This window comes from Aquarana catesbeiana, linkage group LG02 (assembly GCF_042186555.1).
Source record: "Aquarana catesbeiana isolate 2022-GZ linkage group LG02, ASM4218655v1, whole genome shotgun sequence".
NCBI lineage: Eukaryota > Metazoa > Chordata > Amphibia > Anura > Ranidae > Aquarana > Aquarana catesbeiana.
Window position 1 is genome coordinate 686,600,074 of NC_133325.1, and position 19,857 is coordinate 686,619,930.

Below are 19,857 nucleotides of genomic sequence, written 5' to 3' on the forward strand. Positions count from 1 at the left end.
CTAGTACTACCCCTGGCACAGGTTCAATTTGTATTTCCCAGCAATTCAGGACCATCAATCTTCACTACTGCCTATCTAATAAGCAACCAATAAAGCAGTAATACAGGACACAAAAAAACCCCAGACAGAACTCAATTTTGAGTATGTCTGATGTGCAGCAATATAACAAATATGAGCAGAGATGTCATAAGACTAAATGATGTGCATTTCCGCCATGCATCACAAGACCAGAAAGTACAGACCACCTTCCCTGTTGTATTTTTCTGATCTGTAGCCAAATAAAGCAGTACCTTTAGGATATAAACAGACAACAACAAAGCTTCAGTGCAGTGCATTTCTGATGTACAGCACTATACCCCTTATGAGCAGAGATGTCACAAATCTCAATGTGTATTTCTGCTGTGCCACAAAACATCCCAGCAAGGACAAACCTTCACTACTGAGGTCTACTGGTGTGCAACCAAGGAGGAGTCATGGTGTATCCCTTTATGAAATAACCAAACAGAGCAATTTGATCTCTAGGCATAGCCTGGGCTGTAGATACTAACACTTCACCCCCCAGTGAAGTAACAAATTCTAAAAATGGTTAGACACCTTACTATAGTAGCTGTTGTCCTACCTTACCTCCGTAGACTGAGCAAACGCTGGCCAGCTCACACACAGGTGGGGCTGATCAGAAACTAAAGTCTCAATGAGCCCAGCCCTAGAGACCAATTTAGGACAGCCTCTAGAAAAGGTGATCACCAATTTAGCCTGGAGGAAAATAGCCACCTGCAGGCTTTAAACAAGCAATCATGTATCTATCTAGCTCTTGCATATGTTTGCACAGAAAATCCTTAATTAAAGGATATAGGAAGCGATTTATGGTAAATCGCCTTTAGATCTGTCACTGAGTTGACTGCAGCCCAAACCAACAAAAAGGTTTTTCTTACCTCCTGCACCTCAATATAACCACAATGTAAAGGTGGAGTGGGAGGTTGGAGCTTATGACTTCAGATTCCTAGCAGCTGGGCTAATAGGGCCATAACCTAGTGCACCTGCTGACCAGGAGAGCTTACTCCTGAATCCTTCAACCATTGCACAATCCATAAATTGTTCAGTGGTATACCTGGCCTGTAAGGAACTCTTTGTATCTACCAGGTCCTCCCCCCCCCGCTCTATTCATCCCTACTAATGTCCCACAACCGGACATGTAGGGAGAGTGTTGGAAACCTACTGTTGTGATCACCACAGTGTCTCTGCTGTAAGAGGGAGCTGTGGATGGTGGTTTTAGCAGTAGCTTCTGGGCTATTTTGTTATGCAGACCCCAGGTCCTGCACTGCACCACTTAGTAAATTCAGGGGGAAGGGGAAGAAATGCCTTACCTACCTCTTTCCCATCTGAGGTGGTTTAGACACACTCACTCCTCTGCACCACTTGTCCACCATACAGCACCTCTGATGTAAGAGGGAGCTGTAGCTGGTGTTTTTAGCAGAAGCTTCTGGGCTATTTGAATCCAGACCCCAGGGGAGATTATCTCAAATGCCCAGAAACCATCTGGCTGGGATTGGGGATTTTGCAGCTAAATTCCCAAGGTAAAGGAAAGTACTCACCGTTGTAATCTTCCCCTTTTTCCACAGCCACAGGGCTTGCTTTTCCATCCTTATGGTCCACACGCAAGGAGGATAGCCGCCAAAGTGCCCCCCCCAACTGCTGTCCCCGTAGGGAGCTGCAAGGTTAGGCTGTGTCCTGCCAGTCAGTATATACATCTGGGGGGGGCAATGCCGTACGTTCCTCATTCCATTCTGAGGTGGTTTAGGCAGACATCCACCGTAGTGAACTGGTGCCTCCTCGAAAGGAGGATGTGGGCGCCTGCTCCTGCTGACTCTCAGCCTTCCCACCTGGGTAAGAACGCGGGTCGTTCAGGCGGCGCCCTCCCCAGCAGCCCACGCGAGCTACCAGGGGCCCAGGAGTCGGGGGCCCTGGAAAGAACTGACAGCCAGCACCCCTGTCTGAACGGACGCCCGGACAGGTAAGGGGGGGAGACAGGAAAAAGGCCCCTGAAGTTCTGGGGACACCACTGTACCCAGGGACCTTCAGCTCTCAGGGGGGCTCTTCCAGTTTCTGCTGCCCCCCCTGAGGAAAGGATAGGGGAACCCCCCAGGAAGGATAAATATATATCCGGCCAGACCCAGAGGCCCATCAGGTACTAACCAGGCCCGACCCTGCTTTGCCTCCGAGATCATACGAGATCGGGCAGGCGGCGCCCTCTTTCACTTTCAGGGTGATGTGGCCGTAGGCCTTCCCCAGGCATTTGGTCCGGCTCCCAGGGGGGGACCACCAGCCCCAGGCTTCGGGTCATTTGGAAAAAAACAAACGGTTTCGCTGTGTAGGGAGAAACACAATCAAAAACTGAGGATCAAGGGGAAGGGTGGGGACTTAAAACAGCTGTCGATTGATTGTGTTTCCTGTAGGGAGGAGCCTCTCATCTCTCAGGCATGCCGTCCTGGAAGATGACTAGAGAAATTATCAATTTTCGTGTGGCCGGTGTTGTACACTCTGCATAGGTAGCAGGAATTTTTACAACACCGGTTCACTGGCACTTCTATTGCGCCCGTCTTCCTCCAGGAAATGGTCCCGCCCAGGGCATCCGCCCCCCCCCCCCCCCCTTGTACCGGCCCTGATTATAACACTGAATGAGGTCTGAAATTTTGGGGGTTCATCACCTCAGCCCAGACTCCCATTACCCTCCTCACTTTCCTGCTGTCCATGACCCCTAACCCTTCTGCCCTAATTTTGCCTTCAGTGTACTGTACTTTTTTTTTTTCTCTTTTCATTACTGCACACCTAGAGACAAAAGGTCATCTGCATTACTCAAAGGCTGAGCAAGTGTTCATTCTCCTTTTCTACGTACTTCAGCGCACACCAACAAACCATCCATCTTGCACTGCTATATCATTGTACCACGTGACTCTCTTGATGCACTTTTAATGAGAAGACCTGTAGTAATATGTGACTGACTAGACCTGTTCACCATTTTTCTGTAACCTGGCTACTAGCCAGAAGTGTGTTTGTTTATGGATCTCCTTTATCTACTATCCACATTAATTTTTTTTGCCATGATATTTTTTTTTTAAAAGCGAAGAAATAGTAAAGATCAACTTTAGATCTGAACATTCTGAGCATGACCAACATCATTGCTTAGGAAGAACTGGCAGAAAAGAAAAGCCTGCTAAAGCTGACATCATTGGACTTTAATTTACAAAAGAGCACCACAACCACTGAGTGTATTCTCTGACATTGCCACTATTCCAATCAGTCAATCATAGTCACATAAGCAGCTCACTGGCCAACTTTACAGGTTGCTTGTAATAGATTTAAAGAAGCTGTTTTCTTTCAGACCGATTAAAAAAAAAAATAATAATGGAACAGAAGCTAGCATTCTTTTTGGCATCTTATATTTACAATTAGACCTGGGCCCAACATATGCATCCCTTTTCCCTGAGAACCTAGTTTTGAATTCTATCGAATTGAAAAAAAAAAAAAAAGAAGTAAAAATAAAGTATTGTTGTCTCTGCGCTACATAGCCATAGTAAATGTACAAAAAGGGGCCCAAAGGCCAACATTGCGCTCAAAAATAAAAAAAGGCTGTATGTGAATAAATGTACACAGTTGCCAGCACCTTAAAGTCTAATACAAAAACTCAAACAGATAAAATATGCAAAATAGATGCAGCGCTAGTGAAAATATTAATCCATTTATCAGGTGAAAAGAAAAAACTAAAGCAGAGTCCCATTGAGATTCAAGTTCATAAATAACAATGGAGTAACACCCATCCGTGCGGATAGAGATAAGTTACTGAGGAGGAAGTCGTGAAAAATCCTTCATATAAAAGTGCATCCAGCTCCACACCCAGGTGAGTAGATAACCTGCTTACCAGATCACCGTGACCACTAAACAGTAGTCTCACCAAGCTCAGGGAAAAGAACGATCTCCCCAGGACCTTTAAAAAGGTATCTGGAACTGAAGCTGAAACCGGTGATGCTCAGAAAAACATAAAAAGAAATACTCCTATAGTGTAGTACTGAGATCTCTAGTGAACAATATTCCATACAGCCAGTATTTGAGAGTTAGGCGTAATAGTACAAATGATGATGATGATGAAGAAAGTTGTGGTCCTTTTATTCTATTCCTTAATGAATGTCTTTTCCTCTGGCACTGCGCAGGGAGTGAGGAGACGGACAGCTGCCGCCAGAATCTGTCAAATGTTGAAGATAAAGAAATCCTAAAAAGTTTGGTCTCTGACGAATGGAGAACAGCCTGGAAGTGGATTCTGCTTTTGATGTGAAGAGGCAGTGAGTGCCAGAGGAAAAGACATTCATTAAGGAATAGAATAAAAAGGACTACAACTTTCTTCATCATCATCATTTGTACAATTACGCCTAACTCTCAAATACTGGCTATATGGAATATTGTTCACTAGAGATCTCAGTACTGCACTATGGGAGTATTTCTTTTTATGTTTTTCTGAGCATCACCGGTTTCAGCTGCAGTTCCAGATAACTTTTAAAGGTCCTGGGGAGATCGTTCTTTTCCCTGAGCTTCATGAGACTACTGTTTAGTGGTCACGGCGATCTGGTAAGCAGGTTATCCACTCACCTGGGTGTGGAGCTGGACGCACTTTATATGAAAGATTTTTCACGATTTCCTCCTCAGTAACTTATCTCTATCGACACGGATGGGTGTTACACCCTTGTTATTTATGGACTTGAATCTCAATGGGACTCTGCTTTATATTTCTTTTCACCTGATAAATCGATTAAATATTTTCACTAGCAATGCATCTACATAGCGATAGTGCAAATGATTAACACACAAAAAAAAAAAAATCATTTCAGCCAGCACTGACATGCGTTCCCACACCAATGGTAATATGCCTTGAAAAAGTGCAGCGCAATCACAATTTAATCAAAAGAGACAAACTAGACATGCATTAATGTGTAAATCCAACTTCAATGCAATATGACCTAATGGTTTTGCAGGGGTCTCAAACTGGCGGCCCTCCAGCTGTTGCAAATCTACAAGTCCCATGAGGCATTGCAAAGCCGACAGTTACAAGCATGACTCCCACAGGCAGAGGCACGATGGGACCTGTAGTTTTGCAAACAGCTGGAGGGCCGTCAGTTTGAGACCCCTGGTTTAGAGTGAAATTATATGAACTTGTGCAAACCAATGACATGCACTACCACATGGTAAAGTGCTTATATAAATGTAAATATAACCTGTCCAAAAATCCAATCCACAGTTTAGTTGATATGCTCCAAAGTTGCTTAGTGTCCAAAAACAATCTTCAGTGATAATAGTTAAAGATAAATTATCGTGTACACCCAGTGGAATCCACCACCAATTGGTGCTGAATTCCACTGAGAGTACACAATAATTAACAATGCAATGAAGATTGTTTTGGGAGCCTGAGCACCTTTGGAGTACATAAACTAAACTGTGGATTGGACTTCTGTACATAAATACAATATTCAGATTTATATACGTACTTTACATTGTAGTATTTTTAGTTAGTATGATTTAGGTTACGTTTATGTCATTTGTTTGCACACGAGTTCAAATAGATTTACTCTAAACAGTTAGGTCATAACACATTGAAGTTGGATTTGCACATTAAACACATGTCAGCAGTGCTTTTCTTTTTAATATACTGGGTCTGCACTGCACTTTTTCAAGGATTAAAAAAAAGGAGTAGAGTATGTGTAAACACACATAATATAAAAACACAAAAGAGCAACATTCTGGATAATTGAAGAATACGTGGAGAATGATCATGCTTGCCGATAAAGACCCTTAAACCTTTTATAAACAAGACATAAAATCCTAAATACATGCAGCTGCGATTTAGAAAAAAAAAAAAAAAATAATGAAGGTTGCAGGCTGCATCTTCCCATAACCTTCTATTTACCAGTCAATTTTTTAGATCAGTACATTTAGAAAATAAATAAACAAAGTCAACAGTGCTCTCCTCTCCAGAGGAATCCAGTGAAGACTTATGAAGACTTTCTTCAGTCCGTTTTGGTGGCTTCCTTCTTGCTTGACCTGTATTCCTTAGCTATCTTCAGAAGAGACAGCAAGATGGGGACAGCCATGGGCAAGAACAGAGGAATATAAATGGCAAATTTCTGATCATCTGGGAAGTACAAGAGGTGAAGCAGGGAAGGGTCAAAGAAAGCCTTCTCTGAAGAAGTAATGGCTTCTTTGCTTGCTTTAAAAGCATTCTCCAGCCTGCCAGCTTCCAGTTCAGACAGTGCAATTTGAACAGAGGACACCGCATGGTATACCTGTGGAGGAGAAAGTCAGAAAGTCATAAAACCAGCATTTAGGCCTTCACTGTATTTAAGAGGATAACTTGCATAGTTTCCACTAGTAGAGGGGTCAAGCGTACTGGCAAAACCCCTTAAAGAGGAGTTCCAGCCTGGAGAAATTAAAAGTCAGCTACAAATACCGCAGCTGCTGACTTTAAATACAAGGACACCTACCTGTCCAGGGAGCCCGCGATGTCGTCATGATCCGTCCATCAGCTATGGGTGCAGGCGTCGGCATCTTCACTAAGGGAAAGAGGAAGAGAAGCCTTGCTGCTTCGCAGCCTGTTTCCTACTGGGCATACGCAAGTCACGCTGCGCTTTCTGAATGGTCCCACTGTCCTCTGGGACCTGTGTCTCTCCCAAAAGGCAGCGAGGGGGAAGGAGAATTACGTAAATTGCTGTGATCTTACCAGGAAGTGGGAGCAGCTACCTGGCTTTGACAGGTATCCGCTGCCCCTCCCCTGAAAAGTGCCAAATGTGGAGGGGGGGGGGGGCAATCGAGAAAACAAGCGAAGCTTCCCCTTTTGGGTGGCGCTCCGCTTTAAGGGCTTATCTATAGGCAAGCTCGTTTCATACATAAGGCAGGCAATACACAGTGCAAAATCTCTTTCCTGCAACCCTTGGGATGGAGCACCCCACTCCCCCGCCATCACCTCTTTAAATTAGTTATAGAGGAGTGCATTTCTCCCATGGTTTAGAGAAGCAGGATCTTTTATTCTATGAATAGCGTAGGACCCACTGACAATGGGGTACTTTGACGCAGTAAGTGGGCTTAAGCACCGTATAGCCATATGGTGCAACGAAATCCCCATATTTTTTGAAAATGTTCAGGTGTTTTAAAATAGCCTTGCAGGAGTTAAATGTAATTTTTGTATGTGTGCGCTGTAATATTTTGTTCTTTCACCGCTGAAGGCGCTTCTAGCTTCACCCGGTCTTTCTTCCGGGTTCACGTCCTCCAGGTGTGAGTGGCCTGAGCCGCGATTACATCACTCCCACGCATTCACGCGGGAGCCGTCGTTTACGGCACATGTTTAGGAGATTATTTACAGTACCTATAGGTGAAAATCATGCATGGGAGTTTACTCACACTTTAAGTGGGGTTTAAACAATGGGAATAGAAAAAAAAAAAAAAAAAATGGAGGACTCACCTCAGAAGCCACATTGTCATTGATGACAATATTCCCAATCTGATCCAGAAGCTGAGCTAAGGAGGTCAATGTGGTAGTGACCGTAGCAATGTTTTCCACAGCCCTTGTCCAGAGAAGCTTATCCAATTCCCAGTCAGTCAGCCCTTCATTGCCTGGATTTTCTAGCTGATAGCTGGCAGGCACAAATACCTTTGATATACCTAAAAGAAGCCTAGAAATTAAAAAAAAAAAAAAAAAAAAAAAAAAAAGGTCATACACAGATAAAGAAGACTTGCAAAACGGTCATCACCACCCCAAGACCAGTAATTGATAAAAAGGACGCTGTGTCAAAAACAGGATTCACTGAATAACTGCCATTGCTAAATTCCTTCTAAAAATGCTACCTGCTTGGCTGTCTAACATCAGTACTTTCCAAATCCTTGACCCAAAACAAGCATGCAGCTAGTGAAATCAGGAGGAAGAACACTGCTGACAAATTACTGCTCCCCCACCTGAAGCATAAGGCAGAGAACCCTCTGTGGCACAACTCAGCCTCCACACTGCAGCCCAGTTTTTTGGAATGGAGCTTAAAATCCAGGTGCAATGTGAAATAACCACTGTGCTGTTCAGCAGTATTAGGTTACATGTTACGTTGTCTGTTTGCCTGTATAAATATCATTTTGTCCCTACCTCACATCGTAGTTAGAATAAGCACTGTATAGCTAGTCCCATTCACTTTTTAGTGTGTCTTTAGTTTCTGTTCTGAGCACATGCAATTGCTGGAGAGACATACTATGATTTTTTTGATCTGATCCAATTTTCATCTGTGAAGATCTGCACAACTTCTGTAACAAATTGTTCTATGATCTGCAGGATGTCATTTGGATCGAGTCACTGGGGTTGATTTACTAAAGGCAAATCCACTTTGCACTACAAATGCACTGCAAGTGCACTTGGAAGTGCAGTCGCTTTAGATCAGAGGGAAAGATTTGAAATGAGGGAAGGTTCTGCTGATTTTAACATCCAATCATGTACAAGCAAAAACGCTGTTTTTTATTTTCCTTGCATGTCCCCCTCAGATCTACAGCGACTGCACTTCCAAGTGCACTTGTAGTGCAAAGTGGATTTGCCATTAGTAAATAAACCCCCCTGTCTGCCAAGCTACTGAGGCCGTAAGTTACAGCTATCTTGTCACAACCGGATCAGTTATAAAGATTACACTTGCAGTGCTTAGATTGGAGAAGCAGAACAAGTATCCACACTCGGTTTTAAAAAAAAGGACCATCATTTTGAAGTTCAACAATGGCAGCCCATGTATTTTATCAGTACAAGTTTCCTTGAAACCAAATGGACCTGATGAAAGTGCAATATAGGGTACATTGAATGTACCAAGTATCTTGAGGTGACCTACATAACCGATAAACAAAAATGTATGCAAAGACTTAGCGAACACCTACCGTAACTGTGTCAGAAAAACCTCCATTACGGATACCATGTCAATATCAACATGTACTGGAAATGCTAACTCATCCACATTCCCATAATTCACATTATATACCTGCAGAGACATGAATGATCATACAGCAATGATGTAAGATTGTTAAACAAATTTTTGTTATTGCAGTTCTAAGAAGATTCAGGCTTTTGGTCTTGCTCCGGATATATGCAGTTAAAGTGTTTTTAACCTTACATTGCATTATGCTGCCAGCCCCTCTCTTGTAACCAGCTAGAACACACAGTGCATGCTTTTGTGGTAAACGAAGCGTCTAAATATGTTTGCAGATATCTTCAGGCTGGTCACGCGACTCCTGGAAGCTCTCTTACTCTGATCCAAGGCTACAAAAGGGAGGGGCCAAAATCTCTCGCCGACGTCAGCCAGGAGGTCACATGACCGCTGTGCTGGTCACTCTGCCCCTCCCGCTGTAGTCCTTAGATGGGGCAGAGAGCGGCCAGGAGTCACGTGACTGGCCTGAAGATATCTGCAAAAAAGGTATTTAGATGCTTTGTTTTCCACAAATACATACACTGTGTGTTATAGCTGGATACAAGAGAGGGGCTGGCAGTACTTTTTTTAAAGTTTAAATTACCACCAATAGCGGCAGGAGGAGAGGGGCAGCTCACACACACACACACACGAGCAGACAGGCAGGGAGGGGAGAGGGGAGAGGAGAGCTGCGGATGATGGAGGCACATAAACTGACCACAATGTCAGGGCTCAGCAGCCATGATAAACTGTGGTCAGTTTACAGGGGGGAGGGCATAGCCAGGCAGTATCAGCCAGGTATTTCAGGTGATACAGGGGGCCAAATTACACAGCACAAGCACTGTGCCGTTATTAATGCTTTAAAGCAGGGGTCTCAAACTGGCGCCCCTTCAGCTGTGAAACTTGTCCCATAAGGCATTGCAAGGCTGACAGTTATACAGGCAGAGGAATGATGGGACTTGTAGTTTTGCAACAGCTGGAGGGTCACCAGTTTGAAACCCCTGCTTGAAAAGGAACAGGATTCTATATATTTTTTTTATTTTTTAGGGTAACAAACACTTTAGTAACGATCAAAGCAGACCTTGCAGCACAAAGTACACATATATCCCAGGGCCCCCTTTCCCTTCTCGTACTAGCAAGTGTGAAAGTTACCTGTTCTATAAAGATTTAAACTTACCCCCCTTCCACATTGCTGGGCATGTCACTGCCCTACTGGGAAAATTCACCGGGAATGCAGGGCAGGCCAAATCTCACAAAATATACTCCAGTGCTTTGCAAGAATGTCTTCTTGTGAAATTTGGGCTGCTCTGCATTTCCAAGGATCTCATTGAAAGGAGGATGACATTTTAGCACCCTGGAGGTAGATGGCTGTATTAAAGCCGTTGGTTGTCTGAGAAATTGTGGCATAGTTGCAGAAAAATGTGCCTTTATCAGGCAGGCCGCTTTTGTGTACCTAATATAGAACTAGTTGGATGCAGAGACTTGTGTTGAAATTGGTTTCTGTTCTGGTGCAAGGGAAGCATCATAACTGGAGGTTGAAGCCTCACTCACACCATGGTGCAGAGACGTCAGTTTTTCTGCACACGTTTTGCAAAGGCACAGAAAAAACAAAACAATGGTTCACTATGTGCCCTGTTCAACACCATAACGTGCAGATTTTTTCTGCACAGAAATTTGCAATGTGTATGCAGTTTTTCGCACAGGAAAAAAGAAAAGAAAAAAAAAAAGAAAAAAAAAAAGAAAAAAAAAAAACTGACGTGACATCAACATTAGTATAAATAGGGCACATAACTGACGCTCATGAAAACTGACTGAAACGTGCATGAAAACGGATGTAAAACGCATGTGAAACTGATGTCTCTGAAAGTGAAATCTGTGTGGTTTTCCCATCAGTTTTCATGCAGGTATGGTGTGAATGAGCCCTGAGTGTTGTGCAGGCCTTCAGCAGGGAATGTTTGACGGAGTTTTGTCTCCCTTTCACCAGGTATGCCATAGCTATGGGTGAGGGTAATACCCTATAGCAGGGGTCGTCAACCCCCGAGCCGCGGCGTCTTTGCAGCCAGGCCGCGGCATGACATTTAAGGCACCAGTGGATCAGTGAGGAAAGCGCGCTGGCGAGCAGAGATGACATCTCTCTCTGCCCGCCTAGCATCACCGCTCCTCCGCCCTCACAGCGTGAGGAATGTCGGCAGTGCGGCGGGGAGCAGAGAGATGACATCATCTCTCCCTGTCTGCCTAGCATTACTGCTCTTCTGCCCTCACAGCATACAGAATGTCGGAGGTGCGGCGGGGAGCAGAGAGATGACATCTCTCACCGCCCGCTCCGCATCTCTGCTTTCCTGCCCTCACTCAAGAACGATAACTGAACCAGTGTCACCAATGCAGTGAAAATCCTCATCTGGTGGCACTGGCAGGTGATGTGGCAAGTGGCATTCCTCATCTGGTGGCACTGGCAGGTGATGTGGCATTCCTCATCTGGTGGCACAGGCAGGTGACATGGCAAGTGGCATTCCTCATTTGGTGGTAGGCAGCGTGGCAAGTGGCATTCCTCAACTGGTGGCAGGCAAGCGCGGCAAGTGGCATTCCTCATCTGGTGGCAGGCAGCGTGGCATTCCTCATCTGGTGGCAGGCAGCGTGGCATTCCTCATCTGGTGGCACAGGCAGGTGACGTGGCAAGTGGCATTCCTCAACTGGTGGCAGGCAAGCATGGCAAGTGGCATTCCTCATCTGGAGGCAGGCAGCGCGGAAAGTGGTATTCCTCATCTGGTGGCAGGCGACGTGTTAAGTGACACACTCAAGGCTCCAACTGATTCTGCATTATGGTGAATTGAACTATTTAATTTATATTATGTAATATAAGAAATAATGCGCTTCATTCATTCTGACACCATACCAACCATGGTGCCGTGATGATTGAAGTACCAACAGCAGAACACCAGCTATTGCCCCGATAAATTGCCAGTGAAATTCGCTTAACCCCCCCCGCCGGGCCTTGGCACAATTTTCTTCCACGCAGCCGGTCCCCGGTGCCAAAATGGTTGGGGACCACTGCCCTATAGGGTACAGATTACAGGTAAAGCATGTCTGGAAGTGGTATGCAGCAACCAAAGTCCTTGTGGCTAAAGGTAGAAAGGAAGCACCCGAGTACCTTCCAACATAGGGTCCAGGTTTGGTTCCCAAGCTTTTACTAAAAGTTGCACTGATTCTATTGTGAAGATATAACTGAAAAATTTGAAGATAAAATAAGAAACTAGTTAAGCTAAGAGTGATTTATTTGTAAGAGAGTAGGAGGTCCATCACCTTGCAAAAAAAAAAAAAAAAAAACGCAGGACACACGGAGTGGGGTAAGGTGCGGTTAGGCGAGAATGGGTCCCCAGGGGGCGTGTCCTTATAAGCTTTACCAGTGTCCAATCAGCTAAAATAGGTATGAGCCTATAACTCAGGGTCTATGAATATTCACCTTGTGTCCAGTAGTTGTATGATTAAGCTATGTGAACTAATCAACTGGGTAAAAACAGCTCAGGTTTAAAAAAAAAAAAAAAAAAAAAAAAAAGGGGGAAAAGGTTTAAATGAGATAATTTTGTAAATAGAGTATAGTTTTTATTAAAGTGTTTTGTTTTTTTCACTTTTTTGCAGCAAGTCTTATGATTAAGTCACAGAACATGCCTATAATCTTCAACGAGGCATGTAGCAGTGCAACTTTGTAACTACTCTGTTACACTAGTTAACCCATAGAGTTACTATTCAATTAAAAGCCACCGTCACTAGGACAAGACAACAGGCCCCAATGGACATATAACATGGATAACGTATTCAAGATCCTGAAGAACTAGATGAAGTACTCCAGGATTTATATAACATAGCAGTTCCTTAATTGTTTTTTGAATAGCATAGGGAAGGAAGGATTAACACCCCTGTAATGTTTGTTTTGCCATCTGTGCCCCTGGTTCAGAAGATTTCACCTCACTTTCTGTCCATGTGATAATTGAATTTTGAAAATTTTGGATGGTTGTGGAAACCTTGATTGGTGATGAACCTTCAGTGGAGAAACCTTTTTCCCCATGATCATTCTTACAGGAGTGAATTTCCCTTCCTTGGGGTAGATTTTCTCTCATTTCCAGTCTCCCTCCATTTGTACGAGTCAGATGTTTGTAACTCGGGGACTGTCTTTAGACTACTCTGCACATTTTTTTCAGAATTCAGAAATGTAATACTTTGGTAACAGAAACAACAAATGTTGGTACTGGACAAGTGTTATGTCCCAACCTCTGGTGTTAGAGAATTGTGCTATACCAATAAATACATAAGGTTGTATGAAACAACAAATACTTATGCACCACAAAGACAATATTTTAATTGCAACTGAAAAAATTGGACTCTGGGGTTAATCCTGATTAGCTAGCAGAAAGCTCTCTGTGGAAAGAACGCACCTCTACTGAGCGAGTCAACATATGTGCTGCATGCACTACATATAATATATCATCTTGATCCAATCATTTTAGTCTTGGATTTTATTAGCAGAAAGCCAAATTTCCCAAGCCTCTTTTTAAAACTGCACCCATGACCACTTATCCCCCTGCCCCCATTTGCACTTAAATTACTATGACTGGGCCCTAACTTAACAGTACTGTTTACTCAAAAATGTGCTGGAGACATTGGTGTAGCATCTGCTGTGACAGGGCATTTGCTGCCTTCAAAAGGAAACAGTTTTTTTCCCCAAATGATAGTCTGGGACTAGAGTAAGGATTAGGGTTAGAGCTAGGAGTAGCAGTTTTGGAGAAAATCTCCAAAAAGGAACACAAAGTAAACAGCTGAACACACAGGTGAAATACATATGCTGTGGGGAAAATATTTGATCCCCTGCAGATTGAAATGATGGGTCTATATTTTTTATCCTAGGTGTATTTTAAATGATAGAGACATAATATCAACCGAGAATCCAGATAAAACAAATGCTATAAATTAGTACTTGGTGGGGGAACCCTTTGTTGGCAAGCACAGAGGCAAGATGTTTCTTGTAGTTGGTGACCAGGTTTGAACACATCTCAGGAGGGGTTTTGATCCACTCTTCTTCTCTACAGATCTTCCCTAAATCCTTAAGGTTTCTTGGCAACTCGTAGTTTCAGCTCCCTCCATAAATTTTCTATAGCATTAAGGTCTGGAGGCCACTCCATGACCTTAATGTGCTTCTTCTTGAGCCACCCCTTTGTTGTCTTGGCGGTATGTTTTGGGTCATTGTCATGCTGGAAGAGCCATCTTCAGTGTTCTGGCTAAGATCATGGAGTGATCCAGACTATAACCCTACTCACACAGTATAACTTAAACTATAGAAAATTTATGGAGGGAGCTAAATCTTCAAGTTGCCAAATGACAGCCAAGAAACCTTTACGATTTAGAGAAGATCTGTAAAGAAGAGTGGACCAAAATCCTTCCTGGGATGTGTGCAAACCTGGTAACCAACTACAAGAAGCGTCTTACCTCTGTGCTTGCCAACAAGGGTTTCTCCAAGTATTAAGTCATGTTTTGCTTGGTGATCAAATACTTATTTTATTCACTGAACTGCAACTTAATTTAAAACATTTGTATCATGTGTTTTTTTCTGGATTATTGGTTGATATTCTGTCTCTATCATTTGAAATACACCCATGATAAAAATTATAGATCCTTCATTTCTTTGTAAGCGGGCAAACTTTTCAATCAAACAATTGTCTTCCCCACTGTAAGAAAGTGGTTTTACCTGGCAAATAACTAGTGCTTCTTTTTATCCAGTTCTGAGATACACACACTCTTGTCTGGCAGTGGAGAAGACCTGAATAATTTCTCAGCTGCAGTTCAGTTATTCTTACAGAACTCCTCACCACCTTGTGACTGGACAGAGAAAAAAGAAGCAGCACGCTGATGAGGCAATTTCACTGTCACTCTGCCCTCTCTCTCCTGCCAGCATGCCCCTAGCACTGAGGTACAGCTGACTGGCTGGCTTCTTGCTTCTCCTCCATCCCAGTCTAAGCTCTGCTGTACAAGGACTGCACACACCTGACTCTAGTAATTGCTATTCTCACCAGATTTGGAGCATGCTTCACCTGTAAAGTAAACTTGTACCTACCATGATACCACCCCAACGAGGGCTGTGAAATGCATTACTGGGTACCCTCCTGCCATCTTTGTCCTGAATGTAGAGGGGAGAGTGAAAATACTCTGGGACATAGAGTAAAAAGTTCAATACAGGATACAGAGAGGCAGCACTGGAACCTAGAAACAGACAGGCAGCGGTAGACAAATGAAGAAAAAAAGATAAAACTAGAATGAATTTATACAAAAGATATGTTGTATACTCTCAGTATCTAAAACTAATAAGATCAAGTCCTAAAGCAGGGGTGTCCAACCTTTTGTCCTTCCTGGGCCATATTGGAAGAAGAATTGTCTTGGGCCACACATAAAATACACTAATAATGAAAGCGGATGAGCAGAAAAAAAAAAAAAAAAAAGACAGATCACAAGCACCGGTGTAAATAATGTACCTATACGAGTAATAAAAAAAAAAAAAAAAAAAAGAGGTTTCATCATAAAAGTAAAAGAGGGCAACATAAAACTAGTGCGATATTAGACACTCTTTTTGATAAACCAACACATCAATATTTGGTTCCATGGATATAGCAGCAATTCTCAATGAATTCTCAAGGTGCCCTTTGTGTGCTTCATCCTTGAAAATAGTTGCTTACACATACAGGTGCTGCAGAAAACCCATGACATGAATAAAGGCGCGATTGTGAAGAGTGGGATATTTTTCTTTGGGAAGATAAAGAAAAAAAAAAAAAAAAAAAAAAAAAAAAAAAAACACTTATAAAAAGGTCCAGTAAAGAGACAATTTTTCTTCAGCTACATGTGTTTGTGTTCGCTAGATGCAAATGCATTTATACAATTAAAAAAAAAAAAAAAAAAACAAACACACAAAAAGAATCAAAATGTGTAAGTTTATGATTTTGACTTGGGCTGCATTCATAGGCATCTTGGGCCGCATGCGACCTGTGGGCCAGAGGTTGGGCCACCCCCCGTCCTAAAGGTAATTTCCTCTAGGTTTTCTGCACTTAATTGACATGAAGTAAAATTCCAGTTAAAAATGCAAAACTAACTTTAAGGCCCCCAGGGACGATGGGCTCCCAGTGGAGGTATTTAAGCAGTATTGCGAAGTAATATTACCCCATCTTCTCAGGATGTTCAATGCAGCCAGGGAATGCCAGACCCTTCCTGAATCCATGACTAAGGCCAACATTGTTCTACTACTCAAACCAGGAAAGGATCCGTTGGACCCAAGCTCCTACAGACCCATATCCCTCTTACAGGCGGATATAAAGATTCTGGCCAAAGTCCTGGCCATGAGACTAAACAAGGCCAGATCGTCAATTATCCATCCGGACCAGGCTATATACCCGAGAGGTCCACTGCGTTTAATTTGCATAGGACTATACATCAATATACAGTCCCAGGCAGATAACATGGGAAATAGGGCCCTGCTGTCATTGGACATCCACAAGGCCTTTGATAGCGTAGAATGGCAATACTTATGGGCCACCATGCATAAGTTCGGTTTTGGCCCCACCTTCCTATCCTGGGTGAAATTACTATACAGATCCCCACAGGCAGCCATTAGAAAGGCAGGCCATGCTTCCATGCCTTTTCCCCTACATAGGGGTACACATCAGGGCTACCCTCAATCCCCTCTTCTGTTTGCCATTGCCATAGAGCCTATGGTTGCCATGATTCGTTCAAACCTCTTAAATTTGTGGCTTTAAATATGGCAAGATTCATGGAAAACTCATGCTCTATGCTGATGACATAATGTTACTCTTGGGGGACACGGCAGACTCCCTGCGAGAAGTCGTGTCGGTCATTACGAACTTTGGAGTATTTTAAGGCTTGGTAATCAACTGGAGAAAATCCTCAATCTTCTTGTTATTCCCGTGGCCTCCTCCCTCAAATACCTGGGGGTGCATGTAACCCTGCAACCTCGAGATTATGTAGCCCTCAACTTGTCACCACTACTGGGCCGCATACGGAATAAAACCAAAATATAGTCTAAGCTCAAGATGTTACTAGGGGGAAGAGTGAATCTCAAAAATGTTTTTTATGCCACAGCTCCTCTACATGCTGCCTAATACACACATGGTTGTCCCACTTAAAACTTCTCAAATCATTAATTAATTGTTCCGCTCTTTTACCTGGCTTAATAAACCTCAGAGGGTCAAGCTCGAGCAACTCCAAAAACAAAGAGAATGGTGGTTTGGCTTTGCCCAGCCCTTGGCTCTACTACTTGGCAGCCCAGCTGCAAAACATTGCTCGGGCTCTGCCCATGGAGTCAACACAGCTTTGCTGCATCACGTCATGGGGATGCACAATGTGGCTATGAGATTGGAGGCTCTGGCCTACACTAAATCTACCAAGCTTTTTCCCACTTATGTGTTGATGCATACGGTATGAAATCAGGCATCTACAAGATATTACTGGCTTCACGGGTTATAGTCCTATTTGGAATAATGGGCACTATAAGGAACTTGCCGTGTGTTACAAGATGGAAGTAGTATGGAGTCACACATTTGGTGCACATCTTTTGAAGCGGCAAACTGAACTCCTTTACATCTTTACAGACTAAATTCAAATTCCCCCAATCAATGTATTTCCAATATATACAATTACATCATGCTGTTTGGGCACAATCAGAGGGAATCTCATTGGTACAATCCCCGGCCCCTATTTTTCACTATATGACAGAGGTTTCTCACTTTAAAGGTATTTATATCCCAGTGCTATGCCATGCTTACATCCACACACCTGAAGGGCTTCCCATCCAGAGTGGCACCCCTATGGGAGAGTGAAGTGGGCACATTTGAGGAAGACCAGTGAGAGGAAGCCCTGCAGGTTCAGCTGTGTTCTATTAATATAGCGCAACGTCTGTCCCAGTTGTATATCATCTTGCGGGTGCACCTTACTCCTGCAAGACTCTTCCCCCTAGTGACATCTTGAGCTTAGACTATATTTTGGTTTTATTCCGTATGCGGCCCAGTAGTGGTGACAAGTTGAGGGCTACATAATCTCGAGGTTGCAGGGTTACATGCATGGATGGGTCTAAGAGAAAACCGAGTGTACTAGGTGCTTTAGAGACCATGAAGACCTTTCACCACCTATTGCGGCGCTGCCCCAAGCTCCATCTCTATTGGTCAGGTGTTGTCGCTACCATCAATAGGGTATTTCAGGTCAGTGTCCCAGTGGACCCTGGGCCCTGTATATTGGGAATCCTAGATGACCTTTTAATTGAGGACAACTCCAAACAAGCCAGAGCACTTTTTCAGGCACACAAGATTATTCTCTGGCATTGGAAGGGGACGGAGCCTCCTACCCTAAAAGAATGGACAACTATATGGTCCCCATGATTAGAGATACTTCTGGCCTTAGCCCAGTGGATTTGGTTCTGGACAGACTGTTCTCTGACACAGAGGTTAACGCTACTCACACAGTATAACTTAAATTTTGGGCTACTACACTACCTATATCTAAATGAGTTGGAGGTTAAAGGGGGGGTGGGAGGGAGGGGGGAGGAACAGGGCAAGAGAAACATTGCAATGTATACAAATTTTTATTCATACTAGTGGATTTTGACGACATGTTGGATTGTGTATGTCAATGCTTTATCTGGAACCTGAAAGGTTTAATTGTATGCCTTTGTTTGTTTCAATAAAAAAAAGTGAAAAACTACCTTTTAATTTCTATGTTTCTATGACCACCCTATAAGCAGATTTACTGCAACAGAGCGGCCATTCTGTGCAGAGTCACTTATAAATACGTGATTCTGCAGTTTCAGGTAGGGGCTTGAACGCTGCTTCTGCTACAATTAGTCACAGCAGAAGCCAATCAGCGAATGCTGGCCAATGAATGTCCATCAGCACCTGCTGATAGTCGAGGAGAGAGGCTGGACGGAGCTCTGCCTATGTACACAAAGCAGAGCTCCAGCCTGACAGTGGGGATGTGATGGATGTTCTTTCCCTGCGAAGCAGGGAAAGAACAACCATCACATGCCTTAGTGAAAGCAGCACACAGTGTACACAAAAACACTGTTTAGGCACACATATAACCCTCTGATCGCCTAGATATTCAACCCCTTCCCAGCCAGTGTCATTAGTATAGTGACCGTGCATATTTTTGGCACTGATCGCTGTATTAAGGTCACTGGTTCCCACAAAGTGTCAGACTGTCCGCAGCAATATCGCATAGTCCCATTATAAGTGACTGATCGCCGCCATTACTAGTTTAAAAAAAATAAAGAAATAAAAATTCCAGTAAATATGCCATAGTTTGTAGATGCTATAACTTTTGTGCAAACCAATCAATAAACGCTTATTGGGATTTTTATTTTACCAAAAACATGTAGCAGAATACATATTGGCTCAAATTGATGAAGAAATTGATGAAGAAATTAGATTTTTTTTATTGGATAGGTTTTATAGTATAAAGTAAAAAATATTGGATTTTTCTCAAAATGGTCGGTCTTTTTTTTGTTTTTAGCAGGAAGGAAGAAAAAAAAAAAAAGTGGCGATACAATACCACCAAACGAAAGCTCTATTTGAGGGGGAAAAAAAATTACATTAAATTTCATTTATGTACAGCGTTGCATGACCGTGCAATTGTCAGTTAAAATAACGCAGTACTGTATTGCAAAAAATGGTCTGGTCATGAAGGTGGGTAAATTTACCGGAGGTCAAGTGGATAGTATTAAAAAAAAAAAAAAAAATTATATTATGCAATTTTGGATTTACTAAATGACCAATTATAAACAGTCTAATCCAGACATTCAGCAATTCTCTGGTGCTTCAGTGTGCCTGTACAACCGAATGTGTCTGCTTACAGA

General features: G+C 43.1%; 1 protein-coding gene across 1 annotated transcript in view; it reads right to left on the reverse strand.

Moving 5' to 3' along the window:
• Window positions 1-4,891: 4,891 nt before the first annotated feature.
• The window catches only part of PIGS (phosphatidylinositol glycan anchor biosynthesis class S), a 38,095-nt gene continuing 23,129 nt past the window's right edge, over window positions 4,892-19,857 (reverse strand). Inside the window, exons 9-12 of the mRNA XM_073616767.1 lie at window positions 15,064-15,209; window positions 8,935-9,035; window positions 7,499-7,709; window positions 4,892-6,326 (exon numbers count right to left, since the gene is read on the reverse strand). Of these exons, the coding sequence (XP_073472868.1) occupies window positions 6,051-6,326; window positions 7,499-7,709; window positions 8,935-9,035; window positions 15,064-15,209 (734 nt within the window). The 3' untranslated portion in view covers window positions 4,892-6,050. The remainder of the gene's footprint in view (window positions 6,327-7,498; window positions 7,710-8,934; window positions 9,036-15,063; window positions 15,210-19,857) is intronic.